The 26,609-nt window shown below is 36.3% G+C and overlaps 1 protein-coding gene across 3 annotated transcripts; it reads right to left on the reverse strand.

The window, feature by feature from the left end:
- MYL1 (myosin light chain 1) lies at positions 1–26,271 on the reverse strand. 3 transcript variants are annotated; one of them, XM_019976259.2, is made up of 7 exons: positions 25,865–26,271; positions 12,732–12,759; positions 6,993–7,136; positions 3,581–3,754; positions 3,049–3,126; positions 1,146–1,188; positions 1–317 (listed from the first exon to the last, which is right to left on the reverse strand). In XM_019976259.2, exons 1-6 carry the CDS (start codon positions 25,994–25,996, stop codon positions 1,160–1,162), a joined length of 585 nt encoding a protein of 194 aa, XP_019831818.2. In that variant the 5' UTR covers positions 25,997–26,271; the 3' UTR covers positions 1–317; positions 1,146–1,159. The 3 variants fall into 3 exon arrangements, with proteins under 3 accessions (XP_019831818.2, XP_019831830.1, XP_019831822.1); XM_019976271.2 differs by lacking the exons at positions 12,732–12,759; positions 25,865–26,271 and adding exons at positions 13,014–13,038; positions 13,769–13,897; XM_019976263.2 differs by lacking the exon at positions 25,865–26,271 and adding an exon at positions 13,769–13,787.
- Between the last annotated feature and the right edge of the window lie 338 nt (positions 26,272–26,609).

Raw genomic sequence — 26,609 nt, forward strand, 5'->3', positions numbered from 1 at the left:
TTCCAGACTGACCAAAATTATTTATTGGTTTATTATTTTAAGGATGTTCTTTGACCCATGGTATACAATAAAGAGCAGGGCTTGGATCTGAGATTGTCAGTATTTCACCATTCTTGTCTGGATCAGCAGACACTTAGTTTGTGTGGTATGAGTATAATTCAGAGAGAAACATAAAATGTATAAAAATTCAGGGAGTCCTTCAGTTTAGAATAGTACAAATTGTTTTGTTTTTCTAAATGATGGTAAACAGATTTGGACAGTTAGTCATGGGTGTTCTTAAAATAAGGTTCAGCCAGTCTTCATAAACAATGCTTGATCTATAAAGGAAAAGGGAAAAAGAGTTAGATGTTGATTGCATCTTTTCAGAAAGAAAATGGGGAAGGAAATAATGTAAAGTGAAAAAAAAAAAAGCACAAAATGAACCATCAGTCCCAAGGGATGGCATTTCCTTGCTGCACAAACCTGGTTTCCAAGTGTAGTACTTTGGACTGTGATAATATGCTTTTCTAGAGCAGTAGTTATTAAAAACTACTTTAATACAATTTAGAGTTATTCAAAGAACCTAAGATAATGCTTTTATTATTCTTATGTTCCAATTAAATCAAATAATTACTCTCTGGTTTCTTGACTCTCCACTGCATAATTATAGTACAGATAAAGATATGGTCTATTTGTTGTTTAGCTTCTAAGTTATTTCTGACTCCTTTGTGACTTCATGGACTATAACCTGCCTGGCTCCTGTGTCCATGGGGTTTTCCAGGTAAGAATTCTGGAGCATGTTGCCATTTCATTTTCTACAGAATCTTCCTGACTCAGGGATTGAACCCATGTCTCCTGCATTGGCAGATGGGTTCTTTACTGCTGAGCCACCAGGGAAGCCTTGATATGGTCTATAAATGGAGGGAAAAACCTCAAAAGTTTTTGCTTGTACACTTATACAAAAATAATCTATTTTTAAATAACCCATCTCAAGGAGTTATAATAATATAACTCATTAATATTGATATAATATTAATTATATTAATGTGTTCTGGTTAATATGAATAATTATTTATTCCAACTATTAATAACTAATATGAATAACTCTTTACATTAAATACAATGTTGAGAAAGCCTTATATATTAAAGAGGGAACAGATAGATACCTTGAGAGCTCCATTTAGTTAGACATGATGTGCTTGACAAAAGCTGTAGGGATAATACAGTTTAGAGTTAGAAAAGAGTCAAATTTAATAAAAGAACAGTATGTTAAGTTAACTTAATTCTAATTATTCTTATAATTCTTGTAACTCTAGAGTTTATTTATTTAAATTCTGTATAGCCCACTATTCTTAATACTAGATTTATGGCTTTCCCCCGATTTTGTAAATTTAGCTTTTTAAGTGTTACATTTGCATGGTTAAATGTTTTTCTTGAAAGTATCAAAGAGTTTAAAATAAAAAATGTTCTTCACCACTGTCTCCTAGCTATCTAGTTCCTTTTTATAGCTAAGTTGGTGGAGTTGTTATGCTTGCTTAGCAAGCATACAGGAGTGGGTAAGCCTTTCCTTTCTTCAGGGGGTCTTCACAACCCAGGGATCGAACCCAGGTCTCCCACATTACAGGCAGATTCTTTATCATCTAAACCACAAGGGAAGCCCCCCCAAATACAAATATATGTTATATATTTTTTTACACAAATGGTGGCAGTTCTACAAACCCTTTTGCTCTTATTTTTCTCACTGCATAATGTACTGTCTTAGAAATATTACCATAACCATAAATAAGGGTGTCCTTGTTCTTTTTTAGAGCTGTGGGGAATGTCATTGTGTAGATGTACCAAAATCTATTTGATGCATTCTATATTGTTGGACATTGTTCTTTGTTGTCGTTGTTTAGTTGCTAATTGTGTCTGACTCTTTGTGACCCTATGGACAGTTGCCTGCCAGGCTCCTCTGTTCATGGAATTCTCCAGGCAAGAAAACTGGAATGGGTTGCTATTTCCTTCTCCAGGTGACCTTCCCACTTATGGCAGTAACTGAATGTAAAATGTTGTTTATAGAAAAAATAAAGTTTAACCAAGATTGTCAGTGTAGATATGCTTAGCTGAGTATTTTCTTTTTCTCCTATCCTTTCCTGTCCTCTTCTCTTCTCTCTTTTTCATTTCTTTTCCCTCCCTTCTTCTCCCCTCTGTGTTTCTTTCCTTACTTTATCCAAGTTGTTAGACTTTATAAGTCCATATTGACATCAAAGCTATCAACATAGTTTATTGAGATGTGGTGAGATTAGTCTTTTTGGGAGGGTGGATAAGTTTTTCAGTTTTATTGCAACATTTCAAATTTACAAGTTATATCATGCAGTTTTATCTTGTATCTTTATTTTGGGTGGTGCATTGCTTTTCAGACCCTCTGGGTGAAGCTTCAGTAAAAAGGTGGCAGGAAATAGATAATTGGATACTATAAGATAAATTTCATTTGAACAAGAACACTAGATAAGGAGAACTAAATTTTAGCACCAGCCTTGCTATTAATTATGTGACCTTCACTAAGTAGCTAAACATCTTCAGCACTCAGATTCCTCATTTTCATCACTGCTTGCTGTAAAGGATTTTGTGATATCTCCAACTGTAATATTGAAGAATTAATATTAAATCTAATATTAAAATTTATTCTGACACAAATGCTGTCTCACAGAGGTGTTGTGAAGATCTAGTAAGATGGGTGATTCATGTTGATATATGGCAGAAACCAATACAATCTTGTAAAGCAATTTTCCTCCAATTAAAAATTTTAAAAAAATTTTAAAAAGATCTAATAAAAAAGTAAAAACACATTTTAATCTGTATAACAGTGCACAAAAATGTTAAAACCCACTGAAATAAAGTTTATGTATATAGTCAGATCCTTACAAGATATCTTTTTAGGGTTATTGTGTAATTGGTTGATAATAAATAATGTGTGTGTTCAACAAGAGAGTAGAGAAAAATAAGTTGTTTTAAACTCAAAAGGCATCCGGCATCAACCCAATCAGTTCAGAATTGCTGTAACCACCAGAGCACATGAAATTATACCTTCATAGTTGATGCAGCCATTGGAGTCTTCCTGACCTGCCATCAGCGCTTCCACTTCTTCTTCTTTCATCTTTTCACCTGATAAAACAAAATTCTTTGTTCAAGAAGAAAGCCAGAGAATATTCTCAAAATTCCACCATAAGTGATAAGATTTGGACTCCTGGAGACCTCTTGTAGGATAGACACCAAGACTTTCCTGTTCCTTTGGCAGGAAGTTTGCCAATAAATTGTTTTTGAATAAATGAATTAAATGCACATTATACCTGATCATCCACACTCTATCCTGTAAGAACTGCAATGCCATATGTTACTTATTCATAACCAATAATTCAAGTTATTAAGACCATTTCCCCCAAATAAACTCACTGACATTGAGGCTAATTGAAATGGTCATTAACTTTTGACTATTCCTTTTCATTTTCCCTTTGTAGTCTTTCCCTCTACTTATTTTGGTTATAACATGATTCCCCTGAGTCATGCTCCTTCCTACATACTCTGTCCTATTAAGTCCACTGAAATGAATTTTTCTTACCTAGTGTGGCTAGAACATGACGAAGTTCAGCACCCATGACGGTGCCATTGCCTTCCTTGTCGAAGACACGCAGACCCTCAACAAAGTCTTCATAAGTGCCCTGGTCCTTGTTGTTGGAAATAGCTTGCAACATGGGCAGAAATTGTTCAAACTCAATTTTCTTGGCATTCATCTCTGAAAGAAATCGCAATTTGGAGAGTTATCAGCTATCATAAAATGCTACCACTGAGTTACAAATTAAGCTTGAATGTTCATTCTGGATCATCATAAAGATCTTCATACAGCTTAAATTTCAGTTGGTAAATGGCTGCTGACAGAAAGTTTGTAACAGAGAATAGCAGGACCTCCGGACTCCTAGTGCTTGAGCTTTTATCCTTAATTCACCATTTACAAATACGTGATCATGGGCAAGTTTCTTAACCTCTTTGTGCCTCAACTTTTTAATCTTTCTTTTTTTTTAAATTTTTTTTTATTTTTTTTTTACTTTACAATATTGTATTGGTTTTGCCATACATCAGCATGCATCCACCATGGGTGTACACGTGTTCCCCATTCTGAACCCCCCTCCCTCCTCCCTCCCCATACCATCCCTCTGGGTCATCCCAGTGCACCAGCCCCAAGCTTCCTGTATCCTGCATCAAACCTGGACTGGCGATTCATTTCTTATATGATATTATACATGCCATTCTCCCAAATCATCACCCCTTCCCTCTCCCACAGAGTCCAAAAGACTGTTCTATACATCTGTGTCTCTTTTGCTGTCTCGCATACAGGGTTATTGTTACCATCTTTCTAAATTCCATATATATGCATTAGTATACTGTATTGGTGTTTTTCTTTCTGGCTTACTTAACTCTGTATAATAGGCTCCAGTTTCATCCACCTCATTAGAACTGATTCAAATGTATTCTTTTTAATGGCTGAGTAATACTCCATTGTGTATATGTACCACTGCTTTCTTATCCATTCATCTGCTGAGGGACATCTAGGTTGCTTCCATGTCCTGGCAATTATAAACAGTGCTGTGATGAACAGTGGGGTACACGTGTCTCTTTCAATTCTGGTTTCCTTAGTGTGTATGCCCAGCAGTGGGCTTGCTGGGTCATAAGGCAGTTCTATTTCCAGTTTTTTAAGGAATCTCCACACTGTTCTCCATAGTGGCTGTACTAGTTTGCATTCCCACCAACAGTGTAAGAGGGTTCCCTTTTCTCCACATCCTCTCCAGCATTTATTGCTTGTAGACTTTTGGATCACAGCCGTTCTGACTGGCGTGAAATGGTACCTCATTGTGGTTTTGATTTGCATTTCTCTGATAATGAGTGATGTTGAGCATCTTTTCATGTGTTTGTTAGCCATCTGTATGTCTTCTTTGGAGAAATGTCTATTTAGTTCTTTGGCCCATTTTTTGATTGGGTCCTTATTTTTCTGGAATTGAGCTGCACGAGTTGCTTGTTTATTTTTGAGATTAGTTGTTTGTCAGTTGCTTCCTTTGCTATTATTTTCTCCCATTCTGAAGGCTGTCTTTTCACCTTGCTTATAGTTTCCTTTGTTGTGCAGAAGCTTATAATTTTAATTAGATCCCATTTGTTTATTTTTGCTTTTATTTCCAGTATTCTGGAAGGTGGGTCATAGAGGATCTGGCTGTGATGTCTGTTGGAGAGTGTTTTGCCTATGTTCTCCTCTAAGATTTTTATAGTTTCTGGTCTTATGTTTAGATCTTTAATCCATTTTGAGTTTATTTTTGTGTATGGTGTTTAGTTTCATTCTTTTACAAGTGGTTGACCAGTTTTCCCAGCACCACTTGTTTAAAGAGATTGTCTTTTCTCCTCTGTATATTCTTGCCTCCTTTGTCAAAGATAAGGTGTCCATAGGTGCGTGGGTTTATCTCTGGGCTTTCTATTTTGTTCCATTGATCTATATTTCTGTCTTTAATCTTTCAAAAGAGGTACTTTGTAGTGTTTTGTGAACATTAAATGAGGTAATAATGCATTCTATTACCATACCTGGGACAAACTGAATGCTTGATCAGTGTTAGCTACTATTTTATTAGTATCGTCAGTGAATAAATACTATGAATACTAGGGAAGCAATATAGAAATATACTGATAACAAACCTATTGGCATATAAATATAGCAAAACCTAGCTGAACTTTAATATGTATTCCACCATTGTTTGAGCTTTCACAGAGCTTTCAATTTCTTTAAATTTTAATTAAAAAAAAAAAAAGAAGCCTATGAGAAGAATGTGCATGTTAAATACTTTGTGATCTCCTGACTTTGTGGTTTTAGAAGTCTGGAGATGATAAGAATTTCTTTAGTAACCTTCTGACAAGGCAAATGGTATTCATAGCAAAAGTATAAAACAGACTAATCAGATGTACACAAATAGATAAAGTTATGTACCCATAAATCAAAATTCCATTTACCAGTCTTTCCTCATAGTGTAGAAATCTAGTACATTGAGTAATATTGAGAAAATTAAATTTGAATGCTAAATAAATGAACATTTATCTAATAATTCCATTAAAGACAGAAGTTTGATAAGTTAGAAAATGGCATTTAAGAATGAATTTGGCTAACTGAGCTCTCACTTTATCTGATACTCTCAGCTACTTTTTGAATAAGTTATGTGGACATTTTTGTCCAAAGGAACTATAATCTGAGGAAAATTCCGGCAGACTGATTTAGAGGTAGTTTTTTTTTTCTTAATCAAATATTTTTCTTTTGTAACAAAGGAACATAGTCTTTTCTAGAAAAAAGAGATTGCCTTCCCAGTGTTATTTTCCATACGGTAAAGATAAACTGAGATATCTACTTGAAAAAAACTTCAGTTTTGTCTCTTCTGTTTTGTTCAGAGTGGTATTTTCCAACAGACTATTATACTTTGCCATGAACCATGGGATTAGAAAACATTTCCTTGTTGTTGACTAATGACTAGATTACCCTACCCAGCAATCACCTCTGCAGTTTTTCCACTTACATATTTCACTAGCTTTTGCCTTAGGATTTTCCTTGGGCAACCAAATGCAGGTTTTGGCTTAATACTTTTAATTCTTTCTGGAATTTTTATTAAGGTATCAGCTATCTATTCTTAATTAAGATAGCCAAGTTTCTTTTAAGATGGTCACAGAAGCAGGGTATATTTAGATAGCATGATGATGATGATACTAGCATTAGGTATTGTTTCCTTTCATTAACATGAAATTATGCTTATAAATTCTCAAAGGAAGGTTAGTTTATCTCATGGAGGAAAAAACTGAGACTAGATAGCCAAGAAACACAGTTACCATCAGGAGTAAATTAAATCCTATCCTATGGAACTTGTTTCTCAATAACCCTCTCTTTCTTATACATACACACACTCCCACACATGCACACACACTCCCAGCTTCTTGGAAAAACAGGTGGTTACCTTCATTGCTGGGGTTTCCCAGCACCTTCTTGACCTCTGCATTGGTGGGATTTGTGCCCAGAGCCCGAAGGACATCACCAACCTGGCTTAAGGTGATCTTGCATTCACCTGTTCTGTCGAACAGGAGAAACGCCTCCTTGAATTCTGCAAGAAGCAAGAAACATTTGGTTGCTTTTTTTCTGCCTCAAACTTACAAAGGAACCCAAAATTCGTCAAGGATCCAGTTCAAACTCTCCTCTATTTTATAACTTTTGCCAGTCTCTTAAGTTGCTGTCTTTGAATTTCCCTTTTCTGAGTTCAACGTCAACCCTCTTTTGACATTTCTTTTTGGGACTGTTTTAAAGTTGCTGCTGCTAAGTCACTTCAGTCGTGTCTGACTCTGCGCAACCCCATTGACGGCAGCCCACCAGGCTCCCCCGTCCCTGGGATTCTCCAGGCAAGAACACTGGAGTGGGTTGCCATTTCCTTCCCCAATGCATGAAAGTGAAAAATGAAAGTGAAGTCGCTCAGTCGTGTCTGACTCTTCACCACCCCATGGACTGCAGCCTACCAGGCTCCTCCATCCATGGGATTTTCCAGGCAAGAGTACTGGAGTGGGTTGCCAGTGCCTTCTCCATATTTTAAAGCAGCATTTCTAATTTCAAGTCATATGTTCAGTTCAGTTGCTCAGTCATGTCCGACTCTTTGCGACCCCATGAATTGCAGCATGCGACGCCTCCCTGTCTTCCGGAGTTCACCCAGACTCACATCCATCGAGTCAGTGATGCCATCCAGCCATCTCGTCCTCTGTCGTCCCCTTTTCCTCCTGCCCCCAATCCCTCCCAGCATCAGAGTCTTTTCCTATGAGTCAACTCTTCGCATGAGGTGGCCAAAGTACTGGAGTTTCAGCTTTAGCATCATTCCTTCCAAAGAACACCCAGGACTGATATCCTTTAGAATGGACTGGTTGGATCTCCTTGCAGTCCAATTATTAGATATGGAAATTGAGAATCCTCACCATATTTGTTCATATCTCCTTCATCTACCTTGGAAACAGGACTGGGTTAAGAAATTCTGATGCCTGGAGAAATCTTAAGAATTCCGCATAAAATCCCTCATATAATTAACAAAGTTAATAAAAATTCAAGAAAACAAACATTAATTTGGGGTTGTGTCACATGAGGTTAACTCAAACTTCTCAAGTTATATAGAAAAACTTCTCTTGAGGTACAAACTTCCTAGACTCTCTTCTTAACTAATTTTCTTCAGGAGTAACTTCATTTTTCAGGAAAATTTTAGAAAGGTGACACAAATCTCTAAGTTCTCTGGTGTCCTTTAACCACTTTAATGGGACTTTAATAGGCTCCTAGTGTAACAGAGTCAGAAGGAACCATAAATTATTTGAATCTATTGCTATAGCGAGAGAAGGCAATGGCACCCCACTCCAGTACTCCTGCCTGGAAAATCCCATGGGCGGAGAAGCCTGGTAGGCTGCAGTCCATGGGGTTGCTGAGGGTCGGACACGACTGAGCGACTTCACTTTCACTTTTCACTTTCATGCATTGGAGAAGGAAATGGCAACCCACTCCAGTGTTCTTACCTGGAGAATCCCAGGGACGGGGAAGCCTGGTGAGCTGCCGTCTATGGGGTCACACAGAGTCGGACACGACTGAAGTGACTTAGCAGCGGCAGCAGCAGCATTGCTATAGTGATTGCTTTAAACTTTGTATTTTTCAGATATGACATATGATAACATGTTGCTATATTAGTTTTATTATACAGATACATATTTTAATTTAAAATTTTGTGGAGATAATTGTAGATTCACATGCAATTTTATGAAATACAAAGAGATCTCTTAAATATTCTGTCTGGGGGAAATACTATTTCCCCCCGATAGTAGCATTTTTCAAAATTATAGTATATGATATATATACACTATATGTATATATGTATGTGATCATAACCAGAATATTCACATAACCAGAATATTCACATTGATAGAGTTCACCTATTTTACTCAGATTTCCCTAGTTTTACTTGTATTCATGGGTGTATGTAAGTACACATTTTAAAAGTGTTGTCTGTTTTTATAATAGGCACGCTGTTGGTTGTGTGCATGTGTGCTCAGTCACTTCAGCCTTGTTCAACTCTTTGTGACCCTATGGACTGGAACCCACCAGGCTCCTCTGTCTGAGGGATTCTCTAAGCAAGAATACTGGAGTGGGTTGCCTTGCCCTCCTCCAGGGAATCTTCCCCACACAGGAATTGAACCCACGTCCCTTATGTCTCCCGCACTAGCAGGCGTTTTTTTTTTTTTTTTTTACCACTAGTGCTGCCTGGGAAGCCCCATTCTATGGCTTATTTGCCCTAAATTTAGTCACTTTCCATTGATAGAATTGGTTTTGCCTTTCAGAATTACATTAACCCCAAATTAAGAAGTGTACACCACAAAGACAGAAAAAGGTACTACTAAGGATTTAGGAGCAAATAAAGACATTTTAACTGAAACTACAAAGCTAAATTAAATCACTTTTTATGGTAAACCTAAAAGTATTGGTGGTGATCTGTTGGAGTTTAATACCAACACTCAAAAACTCATTTGTGAATGAGCTGGTAGAAGTGAAAGCATTCTTTTTAGGCCATTAGTGGCCTCAGATCAAGAGATACTATCTAGGTAGATGACTCAGAAAAATATCTTAACTATCCCTTCATCCTCTAATCCAAGACTACTAGACATTAAATTCACAATCAACTATAGATCATGTTACCACTCTTTGCTGAAACGTCCCCCTCAAATTCTATTCAAATTGACATCACAGATAATTTGCCTTACATAAAAGACATGCTGTAGGTCCCGTGGGGTCATTAGTCAAATATAATTTTTCATCTTTCTAAGGGAATTATGAAACTGAACTGCTCTTATTACTGGCTCCAGGCTTTTAAGCAGATTGCTCAGAGGGTTCCCTATTACCCTGGTCAGATGCTGATATAGAAATAGGGTTTTATGGGCTGTAATGGAATCTCTTTGACATTAACTCTTTTGTTGATTTAAAGGCCAAGAACAGAAAGATATTGCTCTTCTTACTCCAGATTTTTAAAGCTTAGTTATTCCCTGAAGAGTCTAAAACATGGGTTAGCCAATGACTGTCTACAGGCTGGCCACCTCTTTTTGTAAATAAAGTTTGATTGGAATATAGACATGCCCATTCATTTATGTATTGTCTATGGCTGTTTTCATACCTCGGGGACAGAACTGAGATGTCTCCACAGACTGTAGTGCCAACAAAGGCTTAGATATTTACTATTTAGCCCTCTAGGAAAAATTTGCCAGCCGCTAGTCTAGAACAACACTGTTCTAGGATTTTTTGTGATGATTGAAATGTTCTGTATCCAGGCTTCCCAAAAGGGTAGTAGCAACCAGCTGCCCATGGCTTTTGAGCATTAAAATATGACTAGTGCAAAGCAGAAAGTAGACTTTTAAATGCATTTATTTTTACTTAACTACTGGTTAAATTTTAAAAGCCACATGCGGCTAGTGGCAACTTTTCTGTATGGCACAGGACTTAACACCTTTAGAATGCTATAATTTTCTGGTGTTCTTGTCTTTACTCTGAACTTGTGATACATTCAAATAGAGCAGCTGTGAGAAAAGCTAATCACTGAAGAAGGAAACGAACAAAGTATGCCTTTATTTATTTCTTAAAATATAAGATTTCCTTTTAATTTAAAAGTCTCTCAAAGGGTTTTTAAGGCTTCTGTTTCTTGGTTCTACCATAGTTTGGCAGTTATAATGACACTGTAAGTTAGATATTTGCGAGGACTGGGATACAGTACCAGATATTGTAGAAGCATCATTAGTTAAAATAGATTAAAAATCAAGCAAACCATAGCAGAATTGCCAACTGTTTTCAAAACTAGTCCTTTTAGTACAATGTCAAATGACCTTGAGCTGAGTCATCAAATCATCTAATTTGTCTACATGAAGGCATTGACCATGAAGTAGATATAAATGAGTCTGTACTATAGCAAATATCCTTTTATTTTCTTTCCTTTTTTGAACTATTTTAACTGATGTCCAAATGTGAGGTATTCTTGACACTCAAGAAAAAGCTGAAAAATTTTGACTCCTTTAGGTATGCTGCTCCTAAGTCACTTCAGTTAGTGTCTGACTGTGTGTGACCCCATAGATGGCAGCCCACCAGGCTCCCCCATCCCTGGGATCCTCCAGGCAAGAACACTGGAGTGGGTTGCCATTTCCTTCTCCAATGCATGAAAGTGAAAAGTGAAAGTGAAGTCACTTAGTCGTGTCCGACTCTTTGAGACCCCATGGACTGCAGCCCACCAGGCTCTTCTATCCATGGGATTTTCCAGGCAAGAGTATTGGAGTGGGGTGCCATTGCCTTCTCTGTCCTTTAGGTATAGAATGGAGTATAATTATAATTATATTCTTATGAGTATCTTCACAATTATTTTTATATTATATATCATAAATATATAATATACACATACTTATTTTTATGACCAATACTTGTACAATATTACATAACTAAAATTTTATTATTTTATTCCATTCTTTCTATAGATGTATTTTTGTCTCTATTTAAGTATGTGACTCTTTTCCATTAAACATTTTGTCCTACACTTTCCAGTAAAAAAACAAGATTCATAGGCCATGGGATCTCTTAGATCTAAAGACCTGAAGAAGAAACAATGAAAGTGTTAGTGAAACTATTCAGATTCTTTTGAATCTCTAGAGCTTAAAGTCTTGTAATTAGAAATTGTTTCTATGAAATAAATTCCTAATTAATTCAGCTAGTTTTGATTTTGATGCTATCATTAATTTTTTGGATCTTTGAGTCAGTCTCAACATCCCTCTGGGAGTCTGTCCTGCATCTCTAAAGATGGACTAGAAAATGTCTAAGTTTCCTTCCAGTTTTTTTTTTTTTTTTTAAATAAATCATTTCCCCCTCTATCTCTGAATGTACTTTTTCCCCTAAATCCACGTCACCCTCTATTTCTCTCAACTTACTGTGGTGCCTATTGAGATCATGTGTATTTGGTAACTGGGCAGTATTAGAATCAATTTTATTTTCTAAAGTGAACAATTTAGACCTGCCAAATTTCTGTTTAGGTATTTGATTAACAAATCAGCCATCCAAGATCCGCATCCTTTTGGGGGGCATATGTATAGTATTACGGAGAAGGCAATGGCACCCCAGTCCAGTACTCTTGCCTGGAAAACCCCATGGATGGAGGAGCCTGGAAGACTGCAGTCCATGGGGTTGCTGTGGGTCGGACACGACTGAGTGAATTCACTTTCACTTTTCGCTTTCATGCACTGGGGAAGGAAATGGCAACCCACTCCAGTGTTCTTGCCTGGAGAATCCCAGGGATGGGGGAGCCTGGTGGGCTGCTGTCTATGGGGTCGCACAGAGTCAGACATGACTGAAGTGACTTAGCAGCAGCAGTATAGTATTACCTACTGTATCAAATTAGTTCTATTTAGAAATCAGTGAATGCAAGAAATTATTTTGTAGTGTTTAGCTTTTGTTTGCTTAAACCTTTGATTACTGATTATAGATGAAGGGTTCATGCTGAGAGAATTTATATTTAGAGGGATTGAGAGCATTTATATTTAGAGTGACAGCACTAGCGGGGATAATTAGAAAGAGCTAATCTCATCTCAAGGGAGTTGGTTTTCTCACATGCCATCTTTATGAGTGCGCACACATTAACAACTATATCGTTTAAACTTACCATCCTGCTGTTGCTTAGAGAACTCGATCTGTTAGAAAGAAATTAACCACAAAGAATATTTTAACCAAACAAAAATGTCCTGATTTTTTAAATGTATCCAAGCTCATTCCCTGAGTAATCGTCAAAGTAAGCTCAAAAAGTATGCCTACTTTTCAGAGTTCAGGCATAGCTTGGATACTCACAGTTTGAGCCACACAGTAACATGCCTTGGAGATGAGTATTATTTCAGAAACTGAGCAGTGCTCTGCCTACCTCTGAAGCAGAGAAGCTCAATTCACTTACCAGCAATCTGCTCAGCACTGAAGGACTGCAATGGCGAGAGAGAGGAAGAAAGAAAGAAACAACTAGAACTCTTTCAAATGCATTGACAGAAGGGAGTGCTCTCTGCTCTGAGGTTTTTAGGAAGCCATGTAGGTGTCAGAGAATAAGAAGTTTGCCTTAGGATACTTTTGAATCTAGGAAAAATAAAAAGCTATTGCAAAACATAGTTAGGGAATATTTCTCTGTATCTTAACCCATGAGTCAATAATTTAACAAATGTTAAATCAAATTCTTCCTGGAACAATATCATAATCTATGGTATATTTAAGATATGTCTAATATAGATACACTGTATTAAGAACTACAGACACATTGCATTAAAAAGATCACTTTAAGTCATTCTTCTATTTAACCAGTATGTTTTACCCAATGCATCAAAAGTAGTTTATTTAATTTTAGTTATCAGCATCATTGGATTGTTTTCTTAAGGTGCAATATTTTGCTATAATTGCAGGTTTCCCCCCCTAAATTTAGATATAATAAACCTTATGAGATATAGAAAGTTGGTGAAGCATAAAGTACTTCTTTTGCAAGTAAGATGTATTTCTGTAGTTGGCATAGTAGCTTGAATTAATCTTGTCTATCCTCAACACACCTGGATAAAAACCAAAAGTAGATTCTACAGACTCACACTGAGTATGTTCTGTCCTCAATTTCATTCCTATCTACTCTCACATCTGCCTATGAATTACAAATAGTTTTCTCGTAGCACCCACCATGATGGAGCTGCTGGGCTGCAGACAGTGGCGAAGCTGTAGAGTGAGTTGAGGGCCGCTCCAGTCCCTGAGTGGGTCCTCCCTTGCTGAGGCTGCCTTTTATTTCTGGAGAAGCTGTGACCTCACAGCTAGCATCAGGTTCCAGAGAGAAGTAGCCACTCCTCTTGGAGGGTTTTTTAACTTTCTTAGGGCAAAGGGAAGGAGAGATCTGTACCCTGAGGTCTATTTTTAGGAAATCAGAACCTAAGAGTGGATGGCCATGATGAGACCAATGCCTATCAGCACTTTTATGGTCTTTACCCCTGAGATAGTCTCTTGGAGTGTCTTCCTTGAAGAAGATTCTTATTTGTTCAGTGGCAGAGGGGCTTAGAATTTCTTGAAAGACTCCTCCTGACCTCTTCACTTAGTGAATTATGGACTTTGCAAGCTTTAAGTCAGCAGTCTGGGTATAAATGGAACTTACTGGATGGGACTGGTTTGGGGTTTCAAATGGCAACTGCTATAGAAGGAAGAGCCTCTGGAGCTCTGTCCCCTGTGGTAAAGTTCAGAGGACTTGAAAGGGACACACATATTCTGTGTGCTTCTTAAGGTCCTACCAAGTGAAAATCTGGTCAGTTTGTGAAACCTCCAACTAAAGACCATTCTTTTGCACATTGTACTCTCAGAAGTATAGAATTCATTTAAGCCAGGGATGGTTTTAATCTCCATTTTTAGTATTCTTCCTTAGTATTCTTACCTTAGGGGTAGGTATTAGATTCCTTCCTTGTTCTCTTTAGGAGAAGGAAATGGTAAACCACTCCAGTATTCTTGCCTGGAAAATTCCATGCACAGAGGAGCCTGGCAGGCCATAGTCCATGGGGTCGAAAAGAGTTGGACTCAACTAAATGACTGAGCGTACACTGTTCCCTTTATGGTGGCTGACTAGTCATATTTTTTGAATTTATGAAATTCTTCTAAGAGGGAAAGCTGACGGGCCATTTTGTATTCTTTTTCCTCTCATTCTATACATATTCTTTTAAATTTTATAAACGTTGCTTACTTTCTTACTAGAACATGCTGTTTCCCTTTCTGTCATGTCAAACACTTTGTGACTCAGTCACCAGACTGAGAACCAAAAGAATCCAAAATAAAGACTGTGAAATGCAAAGTTGTAATTTCAAATTTTAAAGGTGTCCATGGGATTGGTATTAAATTTTCATGGCAGCTTACATGAAAATAGGTAATTTCCTATTTCCTACACTTCCTAGAATGATATTGGGAAAAGATCAGTCTAAATGCCCACTAAAACTCAGACATGTTTGTTAGTTTTCTATATACTTAAAAGCAGCTCAAAGGCATAACAAATGTTAGCGATAAATTCCAATTTAAGTACTATTTTAGCAACTATTTTTAAGAAAATGATCACGAAAAGCATAGTCACCCTCTGCTAGACAGATGTATACTTTGCAACTTTCCCCAAGCCATTTGGAAAGAAATCAACATTTAAATGTATGTCTTTTTTTTTTTTTTTTTTGTCCAAAGTCTACAAGTAGTGAAGAAAATCTGATAGACTCTGAGTCCCAAAATGAGGATTGAAAGTATAACTTTAGCAGTATTAGAAGCCATATACACATATTTTCATGAATAGATTGACATTTTGAAAGTTGTTGGGAAATAGAAGTTAATAAAAAAATTTAAGTCCTTTGAATCATTAGGGGAAAATGAAAGAAAGGGACCAAGGTGGAAATTTGTCACCTTCGATGACTATAATTTGGAGTCTCAAGACTTTTGATGCACAAATTAAAGCCATTACAGCATACCATCTTTCTTTGTTTTAGTTTTAGGTATTGTGTCATTAAATTTGAATTGCCCTATGATCAGCATTGAGAACTATCATATTCTTTATTAAATCATCAAAGTTACCCTATATAATACTCATCATGCTGCTGCTGCTGCTAAGTCGCTTCAGTCGTGTCCGACTCTGTGCGACCCCAGAGACTGCAGCCCACCCATCCCTGGGGTTCTCCAGGCAAGAACACTGGAGTGGGTTGCCATTGCCTTCTTCAGTGCATGAAAGTGAAAAGTGAAAGTGAAGTTGCTCAGTCGTGTCCGACTCTTAGCGACCCCATGGACTGCAGCCTACCAGGCTCCTCCGTCCATGGGATTTTCCAGGCAGGAGTACTGGAGTGAGGTGCCATTACCCTACATAATGCTCATTTTCTTTTTTTCAGATAGAAAAATGAGTCCTTGAATACATATAAAATACAATGTGTGTAAAATCTGTTGTGTAAACTGGAAAGTCATTTTAATAGCTGTATTTATGTTATAAACAAGTTATTCATAGAAACTTGCATACTATGTAAAAGTTTATTATTTATTAAAATACAATGGAGGCAGTTATCACACTACTTCACTCTAGTTTTTAATCCATATATTTATCACATAGAGAATGAGAGTTTGATTTTTTTTAATGCTTATTGAGGAAAGAAAACATTTAAAAAAGTTATTGATAATGCTAGAGAAGGCTATAGTCTAGTCTAGTCTAGAGAATAAACTATAGTTTAAAAGTCAAAAGACCTAGACACTGGCCTCATAGAATAAATGGAAGATGATATTTATTCTCTGGTACACTTTTACACTTTGACAAATGGTAAAAACTTTCACTTGTATCTCTTCCTGGGTGTTATAATAATGAAATAATCAACCCTTTGTACAAAGGCATGATATGAATACAAAATGTCAGTTGATTTTGGACTCCATTTGCTATGGTATCATTTTATTTTGAAAGTTAGATTTAAGTCTCTTCTATCTGGAATGTTCTCCTGTCATCTCTGTTTCTTGGAAATTAATTATCCTTCAAAACCCTTGAAAGAACCTTTTCTATTTGTCTAACTCCTTTCTCCCACTTCAGTATGTTTAACCTTCTGATTTTAAACTTCTGGGAAGCACAGGCTGCTACTGGAGATCAGTTCCCTTGGTCCGTGATGTGAACCTGAGTGTGAGCCGACCTCTCCCTCCTGGAGAGCTGCCTCTGCCTTATTCTTAGATCGTGTCCCCCATGATCCTATACAATACCTTGTCTACGTTAGATACTCAACAGAATTTTCGTTAAATTAAAATCTTTAGAACAGGGATTTCCCAGGTGGCGCTAGTGGTAAAGAATCTGCCTGCCAATGCAGGAGACCTAGGTTCGATTCCTGGGTCAGGAAGATACCCTGGAGAAGGAAACAGCATCCCACTCCAGTATTCTTGCCTGGAGAATCCCATAGACAGAGGAGACTGGCAGGCTACAGTCCATGGGGTCACAAAGAGTCATACACGACTGAAGCGACTTAGCACATAGCACAGCACAGAACAGGTGTACTGTGAGTTCCTCCTTCAAACATGTTTCCTCCTCTATATTATCTTCCTGGAGGGGAGAGACCTTGTCAGTTCCTTTAAAGAACTTATATTCTAGAGGAAGGGGCACTGGTGCACTCATTCTCCTTTGGTACTGCATCTCCAGCACCTAGAACTGCCAGGCACATAGTTAGTAGGCATGCTTATTTAAAATTATTGATATTATGTGCATGCGTGCACGCTAAATCACTTCAATTGTGTTTGACTCTGCGACTCTATGGACTGTAAACTGGCCAGGCTCCTCTGTCCATGGATTCTCCAGGCAAGAATATTGGAGTGGGTTGCCATGCCCTTCTCCAGGGGATCTTCCTGACCCACGGAATGAACCCGCATCTCCTGTGTATCCTGCACTGCAGGCAGATTCTTTCCTGCTGAGCCAAAGGAAAGCCCTTATTGATGTATATGCCTTTATCTTTCCATAACATTTCTTTAGATTTTATATAAATGTTATGATCAGGACTTCTAATTGACCATCTCCTATTTTTTTTAAGCGTTTTTTTTTTTTTTTTTCATTTTAGTCTACATACTAAAATGACTTGGTAAAGGTAACTACATTCCACATTTTTATGATTCATGTAGTAAACAGTATTGGATTTAGATATGTAGTAGACAAGATACTGGTCCTAAAAAAGATTTTTATTGCAATGTTTTCAGATTGTTTCTCACTTTGAGAAATATTTTTCTAATAGTAATCATGAGGTTTGGTTAACTGATTAAACACAAGACAAAGCTGCTGGTATATAGAAAGAGTTGATTTATAGGAAAAATATTAATATGCATTTACTCAAACAGGCTGTCAGACTGATGTATGTTAATCTTTAGTATAATATGAAGAGCTGTAATTAAAGATGATCCGGGAGATATGTGATGTTGAGTGCTGAGGGCTAATGCCCTAAGAAGGAAGATAGACTGTAGTTTTTAAAGAGCTTAATCATCACTGCTAGATACAAAGGAGAATGACTGGTGAGGTTAAGTAAAGTCCTTACTCTAACCGCTTTTCAATCTAGAAAACATTGTTGCATGTTTGTTGATTTAATGCCTGGCAGGGAGAACAAAGACCTGGATGTAAGCAAACCCTAACAAAAACTTAATTATTTTTACTCCAACCTTAGAGTTATGAGGAATTATTGTAAAAGGCAGGCAGAAGTACCATTTTGGAACTCTGAGAGTTTCGTGCTTCAGAACAGTTCACTTAATTTATTTTATTGCACTTTTTATTTCAACAAAGGATATATTTAGCCTGGTGACTCTCATATGGTGTAAAAAGGAGAAATTAAGAGCAATGAGAATACAGTACCAGCCTGAGTTGTCTAATGTAAGAAAGAAGAGATGGCTATATTGGATAAATTGATCCGAACAGAAGAAGAAATGAGTAATTCTGTGCTTAGAATGCCTAAACTAGTCACCTGAATTCACTCACATTAGATCAAAGGCTGGATTATTAAAACAATACATTTTAGACCTACAGGAATTAACAGAGAAGTTTAAATGAATTTTAATAAAAATTTTAAAATGTGACCTAAGTCTGTACTTCTTTGGATTTCTCATCAGCTTTCCCATTGTTAATAGTTGAGAAACAAATCTAAGATTTCTTGAGTTGCTTCTGTTCTACTTTGTGCATTTGTGTGTAATTTAATTAAAAATCCAAATTGTGTTTATCTTCTTTCCTTCCTCTTTTTATTTTTAAAATAAGGGCATTAGAATAAAAGTCTTTGTGTATGTATTTTAAGGAATTATAAGTATCTTTTTTTTCCTACTTTTCTGGAGTAGAACTTTCTTTTGTAACAACAAGGATATGTGAATATTGATATTATTATTTTGGTGATTTCAGGTCTTTCGATAGGGAAGAAAAAGTCCTAGATGGGGCTTGAGGTATTCAAAATTTTGTTCTGGTGCTTCTGTAATGAATCATGTCTTTTGATTAAATAACTTCTCTTATCTAGGTTATCAGTTCAGTTCAGTTACTCAGTGGTGTCCGCTCTTTGCTACCCCATGGACTGCGGCACGCCAGGCTTCCCTGTCCATCATTAACTCCTGCAGCCTACTCAAACTCTTGTCCATCGTGTTTCATCCTCTGTCATCCCCTTCTCCTGCCTTCAATCTTTCCTAGCATCAGGGTCTTTTCCAATGAGTCGATTCTTTGCATCAGGTGGCCAAAGTATTGGGGATTCAGCTTCAACATCAGTCCTTCCAATAAATATTCAGAACTGATTTCCTTTAGGATTGACTGGTTGGATCTCCTTGCAGTCCAAGGGACTCTCAAGAGTCTTCTCCAACACCACAGTTCAAAAGCATCAATTCTTCTGTGCTCAGCTTTCTTTATAGTCCAACTCTCACATCCATACGTGACTACTGGAAAAACCATAGCTTTGACTAGAAGGACGTTTGTTGGTAAAGTAATGTCTCTGAGTTATAGCTTCCTCAAATAAGAGATATTATTCTTTATGGTTTCTAGGATTGCTTGTGGTTCTATAATGTTTTGAGTTTTTAATCCTTTTCTCAGTAGTATCTACAGCAAGTCGCTTTTTTTCCATGGAAAAAAGTTGCCTAAAAATTTGATATATTACTTTGAAACAGTTTAGATAAAGAGGAGTTGAGCAAAACAAAATTTTGTAACACTGTTCTAATGAGTGTTTTATATCTTACTTATATCAGAAGGTGGCATATCATTGGGTACCTAACTAGGTACAAAGAACCTCACATGCCACAGTGAAAGGAAGAAAGTCAAGTTGAATAAGATGTAGTTTTATCTTAAGGAAAAAATTTTCTGCTCTGGCTTCAGTCCACTATTATTGATTTATGATCAAGATGACAAGAGTTTATTATTTATATCATTGACATTTTCACCAGCATAATCGAAGCCATTACTACTTGTATAGTGCAATTTTTGTCTTCCAGATTCTGATTTGGGAGGAGAAAGAAACTGTAGAACTTGATATAGGAACAAATTATAGAAGATCTCCTTTTCATACAAAAAGTATTCTAGTATGAAGAGAAGAAGAAAAAAATGTGGTATCAGCAGACTAAATATAATCCTTGCCACAATTTCCATGAGTCAGATGGTGTTTAATGCTGGGTAATTATGGAAAGGCTTCTGAAGACAACTTGCCAGGGGGTTCATTCGCAGCACTAAAATGTCGAGAGGCTAAATTTGGCTCTGTCACTTTGTGGTCTCCTTGTCTTACAAAAATTTCATTATCTTTATTAAAAGTGCTATTCACTAATTATTGGTAAACATTCCTATTCCCTTCCAAACCGCCTTTACTTTGCAAAGACATTATCTAGTTAAATATTATTTAAAATATAATTTTAGACAAAGTTACAGAATGCCCTTTCATATTTTCTCACTCCACTCCACCTGTTCTCTTCTTTTACAGGGTAGACATTTCAAAGTGGAAACTTGATACTAATACTTAGTGATAGTCTCAAATAATTTTTGATTTACTTCTGAAGTTATAATCATGCCACAAATGGATGAATATTGCAACTGGTTGACATTCTAGTTGTATTAAAAGGCCAGGGTAAAATAAGACAGATTCTTAAAATTATATGAAGAAAAATTAGTAACAACTTACATCTTCACATATTCCTTCTAATTAGAAATTGACTATATGTCTCCTTTCCCTCTTTCTTTTCCTCAGACTAGTTACGATTTAATCATTATACATGTGGCATTATGTTTCTTTATATCACCCAAAAGACTATTTGGTTGAGATTTGCAGTTATTTGTAAACAAAATATAAACCCATACTATTCTTAGACTATTAGTCTGATGGCAAAATTTGCAGGTCAGTTTTGATATAAGGGCATGTTTAATTAAACAAAAGCAAAATTATTTTAAAATTCAATAAGTTTCACTACTTTTAACAACATTTAAATATATTTTGGTATAATTTTTTCCAGCTTTATTGAAATATGATTGACATATAATATTGTATAAGTTTAACATGTACAACATGATTTAACATGTGATGATTTTGATGATTACCACAATAAGTTTAGTTGGTTAATATAACCATCATATTACTTAGTTATCTTTTTTGTGGTGAAAACCACATAATTTGCTCTTTTAGCAATTTTCAAGTATACTACATGGTACTGTTAACTATAGTCATTATATTGTATTTTAGATCCTTAGAACTCAGTAATCTTTTAACTGCACATTTGTACCCTCTGATAATGTTCACTCTTTTCTCCCATCCCCACCCCACCCTGGCAATTACCAGTCTGCTCTCATAACAGCATTTTTGATATCCATGTTCCATTTACAACTTTTTACAGGAAGCTGGACCAAAGTGACTAGGGTGTCTTTCTGGGATCCTAATATCTCACCTTCCACCTGTAAATGAGAACACCCAACCTGTCAGCAACAGGTGCTAAGATAAGGGAAAGCTGAGGAAAACAGAACAGTAATGAATTGCCAAGATGAAAGGTCTCGATGAACTAGCTCTGATGGGTGCCTGTAACCCTCTCCCCCGGTTGTAGAGGGCTGTGCAGGGCAACATGAGAGTCACTCTTACATTGATCACTCTTACCCTCATCCTTAAGAGCAAAAAGTCTTCTTTTCACATTCTTAGAAATAGCAACTTACCCTTTATAACAGAAGGTAGTTTAGGAAATGGTTAATACAGTTGACTCTGGATTTACCCTGGTAGGTGATATCCTAGATCTATCACACACTTGTTATTTGAACATGGGCTTGACATTGAACCTCATTTAGGCTTGATTTCTTGCAAAATGTAGCTAAAAACAACCTGAGTGTAATGTTTTTACTATTAAATATTATAATTAGACACAGAATAAATTCATAACAAATATTGATTATTAAAATAGCTTTATAATATTCAAACCTTTTTATAAGCTCATTTATTTTTCCAACAATTCTTCTAAGTGGGACTGGGTTTGTATTAGCTTTGTTAGTGAAAGTCGCTCAGTCATGTCCAACTCTTTGCAACCCCATGGACTATACATTCGCATGGACTATACAGTTCATGGAATTCTCCAGACCAGAATATTGGAGTGGGTAACCTTTCCCTTCTCCAGGGGATCTTCCCAACCCAGGGATTTAACCCAGGGCTCCCGCATTGCAGGTCGATTCTTTACCAGCTGAGCCACAAGGGAAGTCCTATCTTTGTTAGGGATGAGAAAAAATAACTTATAGATTAACACCAGCAATCCTATACCTGGACTAGAACAAGTCAGATGTTGCAATGAATACATAATATTTGCCTCCACTGAATACTCATCAGTAAAGAGATACATTTATTGGGAATGCTATATTTCCACCTTATCCATTAAATTGCAAGTTTAAGGCTTCCCAACACATGGTCAATTGTTGCTGTGAAACTTGTTATTGACGAGTTTCTGTCAATGCATTCTGTACCTTTACAACTTTTTTTAAATGTTTCCCGCAGTATATTGTCAGGGCTCACCTGACTGAGTGATGACTACAGCAAGAATTAAAATTTAAGCAGCACAATGATAGACATATTCAAAATCTCATCACTTCAGAGCAATCCCAACGTACCAGCTAAGGCATGCATCGTGCAAAAAATTTGCTTAAAGTGAAGATCTTTTAAAATCTAGGCAAATGATCATCTCATTGCTTATCTACTTCTGTTATTTCATTTGGTTGTCGTTTTGGGCAACAGGTGTTAAATCTTGTTTGTATTTGCAGCTAAACTCATGATGGGTTTTACTTCCTACATTTGCAATTCTCTCAGGCAATGTTCTAAAGTATCACTTTCTGAAAGCAAAGAGTGCTTAGAACCACCCAGGACAATAGCTTTAGTGCTCAGATATCAGCATAGCTGATGTTTGAAAAGGATACTCATAGAAAATCCATGGGGCAAGGGCATATCAGGTAAGCCATCCCTCAGAAAATGTCAAAGGTTTAATGTCAGAACAACCAAAGAAATGTCCTAAACAAATAACCAATAAAGCTGGAAATCAGGTTGGAAAACCCATTTAAGAAATTGATAAAACCAATTCATATTGTTCATAGTTTATGGAGAGTCAAATATATGGCCAGTAACATAACTGAGATAGTATTGAGGGATTAAAAATTATGATTGCTATGATTATACTACACAAAGATAGTTCCACTTAAACTTCAGCCCTACTCAAAGTATAAAGAACAGCTAGATTTCTAATCTTATATGATTTATGAAAGACAGTGTAAAATCCAATTAAGTTTTTTTTCCTTTATCGAGTTTTCAGAAAGTTAATGAACGCTTATAATAGCTCTATTAATTTCTTTAAAGTCCATTTTCTCTGCTTGAAAAAAGTTTATAACTTATATGAGGTAATATATCTAGAAATATCATGGAGTGATTAAAAACACCATAATATGAAATGTTTTAATGCACATCTTAATTAGCCTTCTTACCTATTGGGATGAAATTAGATTTTATAAATTTCTCAAGTTGCATCACATTCTTTGGCTATGTTATCATATGTATAAATATGTTCTGATTTCATATTGTTGAATACATATCATTAAAGCCATTTAAATTCTTTTACAAAAATATATTTCAATTCTGTTTTTTTCTTTTTCTCTTTCTATTAAGAATGAGCTCTCTGAATGAAAGATAATGTTTCTTCTAGATTCATTTAACGTCCCTTTTTGGTTTGTGTTCCTTATTAAAATCCATCACTTCTTTCATTCTACAATGAAATAGTGAAGATGGAGTATATCCTATCCTTACAGAGACTCTCTCGGAGAAATTACTTTTTTTTTTTTTGTGCTAGCTCACAGTAGCATTATTTCAAGATACAGATGAAAGGATACACCAGTTTTCAAGATACAGAAAAGCATCACTTCTCTGCTACAAAGAAGCAATCAGTTTAATTTTTGGATTTGAAAAATGATTCCATATTTGTCTTTTCTTGGAGACTTTTACCTGCCAAACTAAAATTTTATTTACTTACTTATTCTTACACAGTTCTTTGGGGAAGAAAATTAATGCCTGTTTTCATTAATGGGATACTTCATTTTCTCCTTAAGAAGGCACATTTTTTCCTTTCCAAATGCTTGTAGTCCCAGATACAAAAGGGTGGTATTGTCTTATAAATCATGATAAATATAAAGAGGAATTGCTTTGACAGTGATTCATATCTTTAGTGTTAATATAAAATGGAGAGTCAAAGAATAGAGGCAGTTGAAATTATTGTAGTGTCTGTAATCTTGCTTATTGTACAGTGTAGTCAGTGTGCATGTATAAGATACATTAACCAGTATTGCTAGAGATGAAAAATTTGATTTTCTCCTAATGAACTGTATGCATACAGTCCTCAAGATAGAAAAACATGTATTGGAAGACATAACATTCATTTCTTCTCCTAAGTGGATATTCATTAAGAATAGTTCCTAACCAATATTAGATTCTATGATGAACTTTTTTCAAATATGACTTCAGTGACTTACAAACTCAGAATAAAATATCTATGATGATCTACTTCTACTTTGAGATAAAAAATTTCATATTTAACTGGACTACTATAAAAATTTTAAATATATTTACTTAATGTTATCACATACATCTAAGGGTAATCTAATTCAATATTTTTGTCAAAATATTTTAGGTATCTACAATTATACTAAAATAGTTAATGAATTATTTATTTATAGGTTAGCTTGATTGTTGCAAGTAAACAACATATTAAATACTAACAAGGATTAAGTTAGCAAAATTCAGATTTATTAAGCATAGAACTGTTGGCTTCAGTGAAATGATCACCTCCTAGGCACTTTCAGCTACTAGTTTTCCATATAAGGCAGGGTTCCCTTAATGAAGATTTTCAAACTGTCATTTGGACCAATCAGAGCCCAGGGAATGAAGAGACAGTGCACATTTGATAGGTCATATCACTGAGAAGTAACAGGCACATCCATAGCATCATTTTTCCAAAAGCAGATAACCTTTCAGCAGTCGAGAACTTTGATCACAGCAAAATGTTGACACAAAAATCAATCACATTCTCCTTAGTTCAAGATGAGTATGCAAGGAAGAGCTCAAAGACATAAGCTCAAAGCCATATAACTAACAAGTTTTACAATATTGGTGGTGGGAGGGTTAGTTTCATTTAGAAGCAACTCACATTCTGTATTAAATGCTGTATATAAATAAGCAAGATGACAGTTATAGTCACTGAAACACTTGAGTGCATAGTTGTCTGCACTGAGATCTCATTTAGTGTTGTATCAAATTTTATTAAGCAAAGCTGAAGGGGGAATTAACTTGAGTTGCAAAAATCTCTTTTTCAGATGAAATAAAGCAGCTGTCAAATACATCTAGGACAACTGGGTCATCAGCTGTTTTTAAATTTTTGGAAACAAGTAGGGACTAAAACTCTCTTTTTAATGTAGCTTTAAGGAAGAGTTCCAGTTTCCAGAGATTTTATTTAAAAAAAAGAAATCATTGGTTTCAATGTTTGTAAAACATAGACTTTGACAATTGAGGGAAAAAAAGAAACAGAAAACAAAGACTACAGCAAATACAGGTTTCAAGTATAATATACTCGTAATAATTTTACTGAAATTATATGCTGCAGTTTTGTTTTAAATTTTTTAAAATCAGGATTCTCCTCTATCCAGATCTATCTGTTTGCTTAGTAATTCCATTCCTGTCAATGAAAAACATGCCCCCTCTGCAAGTCCCTAGTGTTCCCACCGTTAAGAGATGTTTCAGTGACCAAACAATTCACCCTTTTTGTTACCTTGATGGCAGAGAGGTCAATCTTTTCTTCTTTGGGTGGGGCAGGTGCAGGTGCTGGGGCAGGGGCCGGGGCCGGGGCCGGGGCGGGGGCAGCGGCAGCAGCAGGTTTCTTTACGTCCTTCTTTGGTGCCATTTTGTTTAAAAGGATGGGTTAAAAAAAAATGAGAGAGAAGGAGCACCTCCAAAAGAACCTGTCAAAGTGATTCTTGGAAGAGGAGTGGTGGCTCGGTTGATCCACAGCCCAGTGTCTTGCAGGTGGACCCAGAGTGTTAAACGGTATAAGGGCATGCATATATATTTCACTTAGTGCCTAACAGAATCTTGACACTTGGGGCTGGATTGGACAGTTCCCTAGTCCAGGGGGATGGCATTCCGGCTCAGACTATAAATGGAATCAAAAGGGTTAGGGCTTCATCAATTTTTTTAACTCCTCTTGCTTTCCACCCCACCCCCCTGCCCCCGCCACCTTCATATATAAAGGAGAAAGAAGTATGACAAAGCCAGCCAGCTTTAGATCCGTTGATGACAGTAAAGTAGATTGACTGATACTTTCTCTTCATAGAATTACAGTTCTGATGAAGTTGTAAATCATTTTTTTGTCTCCTATGCCTAAGAAACTTTAGTGAAGGATTTGATTTCAGCTTGGAATTTTGGCAGAGTATCACCAGCCCAGCTTCTTTGGTCATGCTCCTCCTCTCTTGCCATAATTTGCAAGAAAATGTTTGTCAGCAAAAAGGTAGTGGTGT

This window comes from Bos indicus, chromosome 2, assembly GCF_029378745.1.
Source record: "Bos indicus isolate NIAB-ARS_2022 breed Sahiwal x Tharparkar chromosome 2, NIAB-ARS_B.indTharparkar_mat_pri_1.0, whole genome shotgun sequence".
In the NCBI taxonomy this organism is placed as follows: Eukaryota; Metazoa; Chordata; class Mammalia; order Artiodactyla; family Bovidae; genus Bos; species Bos indicus.

What these genes read in the sequence shown, in the direction of transcription:
- MYL1 (XM_019976259.2), bottom strand. Translation starts at nt 25,996, where the DNA reads ATGGCACCAAAGAAGGACGTAAAGAAACCTGCTGCTGCCGCTGCCCCC. An exon ending in TCATGTTCTAGCCACACTAG is followed by an intron (nt 3,127 to 3,580) that starts GTAAGAAAAATT and finishes TTGTTTTATCAG; the next exon opens with GTGAAAAGATGAAAGAAGAA. An exon ending in TGGCTGCATCAACTATGAAG is followed by an intron (nt 1,189 to 3,048) that starts GTATAATTTCAT and finishes TTATCCCTACAG; the next exon opens with CTTTTGTCAAGCACATCATG.